Below are 2837 nucleotides of genomic sequence, written 5' to 3' on the forward strand. Positions count from 1 at the left end.
AAGGAGTTTAATGCAGAAGTACATCGGAAGCACATCATGGGTCAGAATGTCGCAGACTATATGCACTACCTAATGGAAGAAGATGAAGATGCTTACAAGAAACAGTTCTCTCAGTACATAAAGAACAATGTAACTCCAGACATGATGGAGGAAATGTATAAGAAAGCTCATGCTGCTATACGAGAGAATCCAGTCTATGAAAAGAAACCAAAGAGAGAAGTTAAAAAGAAGAGGTGGAACCGTCCCAAAATGTCTCTTGCCCAGAAGAAAGATCGGGTAGCTCAAAAGAAAGCAAGCTTCCTCAGAGCTCAGGAGCGTGCTGCTGAGAGTTAAACCAAATTTCTATGAAGATTTTTCAGATAAAGACCAATAAACTTATTCATCAAACAAACAAACAAACAAAGAGCTTAAGACAGTACAGAAGACTATTCAAGGGCTGGAGAAATAGTTTGGCAGTCTAAGCACCTGCTTGGTAAGCACAAGGTCCTGAGTTCGATCCCTGGTACCAAAAAAATAAAAAAGACAATTCAAGAAGGGCCATGATAGCCAGATAGTGTTATATACCTATAACCTCAGTACTCTGGGAGGCTGAGGCAAGAGGATCGCAAGTTTGAGACCAACCTTACAACTAAGCAAGACTCTGACTCAGAATAAAAAAATTTTAAAAAGAATGAAGGTAAAGCTCAGTACAGAGATCCTGGATTCAATCGCCACTGACACACACACACACACACACACACACACACACACACACACGCAATGCAGGATCTTACTGTGTAGGACAGATACTGGGTTCAACTTTGGCTCCAGCAAGGACAAGTGGAGTTTTATAGTCAGGAAGCAAAATGAAGGTCCGTAGATGGAAAATTACTAACAGGAAACATCAAGGGTAAAAGGGGTCCGTACAAGATTGAGTAGAGTTCTTGGTGGAGGTTGACTAGCGTGATTAGATATCAAGGATGATGATATACTGTGGAAGGCAGATATTTACTAAAACCACTAAGCAGGCTTCCTGCTCAAGCTGCATTCTACAACAAGCCCAAATTGGGGTCCTACTGAGCAGAGGCCACAGAAGAGCCTGATTAACATCAGCTTATAAGTTACACTTCTTTATGAATAGTGTACTGAAGTAGAAACTGGATGTAGGAGATGTACCAAGGATTATAGTCATTGGAAAATGTCACAGAATAATTTAAAATATTTTAAGTTGTGCATAGTTAATACCAGAATTCAAGAGGCAGGCAGGAGGATATCCTCAAAAGACCTTTTCTCAAAAACAAATCAACCAAAATAATTGAAAAAAAAAATAATTGAAAATATTTTAACAAGTATATGAGTAGTGAATAATTTCAGTAAGGACACAGAGTTTCCATGTACCTGTCAGAAAAGAACAAATAGTTAGAAATATGTCTTTTTTTTATTCCAGTAAAGAATTCTGCTAATAGTATTTCATCTTGAAAGTTATTTAACTTTCAAGTATATAAGAAATGCCTTTTTTTTTCTGTTTAATTTTCCACCTCGCCTTTTCCTCTCTGCCCTAGTTGCTTTCTTTGATCATCTCTTGGCTGCCATATCCTCTCTACTGTGCCCTTTTTTTGGGCAGTCTTTTATACCAGATCCTTCTTTCTGATGTCCTTCATTTAAAGAAATCTATCTTGATTGGCCCTTATTTCATCAAGAGAGCTTTTCGTGCCAAAAAGACAGAGAAATAATTATGATTGTATGTCAATTGATCACCAGTGATTTGTAGGTTTTGCCTTTCAAGAAGACATGTTTACTAAAAATTAATGAGACTTCCTAGAAAATATGCCTAAAACAATTGTTGAAATATTGAAAGTTTGAGGCATTACAGTAAGCAATTAGTATAATGTTTCACTTTTAAAAACTGTGTCTGTGCCCTTAAAAATCAAACCACATGACTATCAGCTTGTTGACAAATGCAAAATACTTTGTTTATACTCTTAATTTTGTGGAGATTTTTATTCTGCAAAAATGAAAATAGTTTGCTGTTTCTTCGCTTTACTTTCTAGAATGACTGATGGATACTCAGGAAGTGACTTAAGAGCTTTGGCAAAAGATGCAGCCTTGGGACCTATCCGAGGTATGTATGCAAGAGTGTGAAACAGAACTGTTTTTCATGACCTATTAGAAGTTAGAAAAGTCTCTACTAAGAGATCCTTCTTATTATCAGTATGAAAGTAATAAAACTTGCTGGGCATGGTGGCTCATGCCTTGTAATCCCAGCCCTTGGGATGCAGAGGCAGGAAGATCATTATGAGTTCCAGACCAGCCTGGGCTACAGAGTGAGCCTAAGGCCAGTTTGAACTACGTAGTGAGACCCTGTCTCAAAAGAACCAAAAAAAAGTGGTAAAGCTGTATCTGTAGAAAACATGGTGCAAAGTAGATTTTAGACTAGGGATCAGCAAACTTTTTCTGTAATACCTTAATAATGAACATTTCAGGTCTAGTAAGCCTTTTCTTTTTTATTTCTTCCTTTTTTTGTTTTTGTTTTGTTTTTTGAAGCAAGGTCTCACTATATAGTTTAGATTGGCCTTGAACTCACTTAGGTAGCCTAGACTGGCCTCGAGCTCACTGCAGTTCTGCTTCACCCTCCAAGTATTGAGATTAAAGGCATGTGCCACAATGCCTGGGTTTTTTTGTTTTTAAACTTTTAAAAAAGTAAAACCTTTGTAGCTCACAGATTATATGAAAACAGTGTATGAGCCAGTGGACCATGAGTTCTGTTTGAGACACAGTTTTACTTCTCAAGAGTCAGTAATGAGGGCCAGGGAGATAGCTCAGTAGAATAAGTGCCTGCCTGGCAGGCAAGTGCAGGG

The 2837-nt window shown here is 37.8% G+C and overlaps 1 protein-coding gene across 1 annotated transcript in view; it reads left to right on the forward strand.

The window, feature by feature from the left end:
- Positions 1-2837, forward strand: part of Spast (spastin) — a 94860-nt gene that overhangs the window by 76779 nt on the left and 15244 nt on the right. The window contains exon 14 of the mRNA XM_012513888.2: positions 2031-2101. Coding sequence (XP_012369342.1) covers positions 2031-2101 — 71 coding nt within the window. The remainder of the gene's footprint in view (positions 1-2030; positions 2102-2837) is intronic.

The sequence above is a fragment of the Octodon degus genome, unplaced genomic scaffold (genome assembly GCF_000260255.1).
Source record: "Octodon degus isolate 3935 unplaced genomic scaffold, OctDeg1.0 scaffold00020, whole genome shotgun sequence".
Classification (NCBI taxonomy): Eukaryota; Metazoa; Chordata; class Mammalia; order Rodentia; family Octodontidae; genus Octodon; species Octodon degus.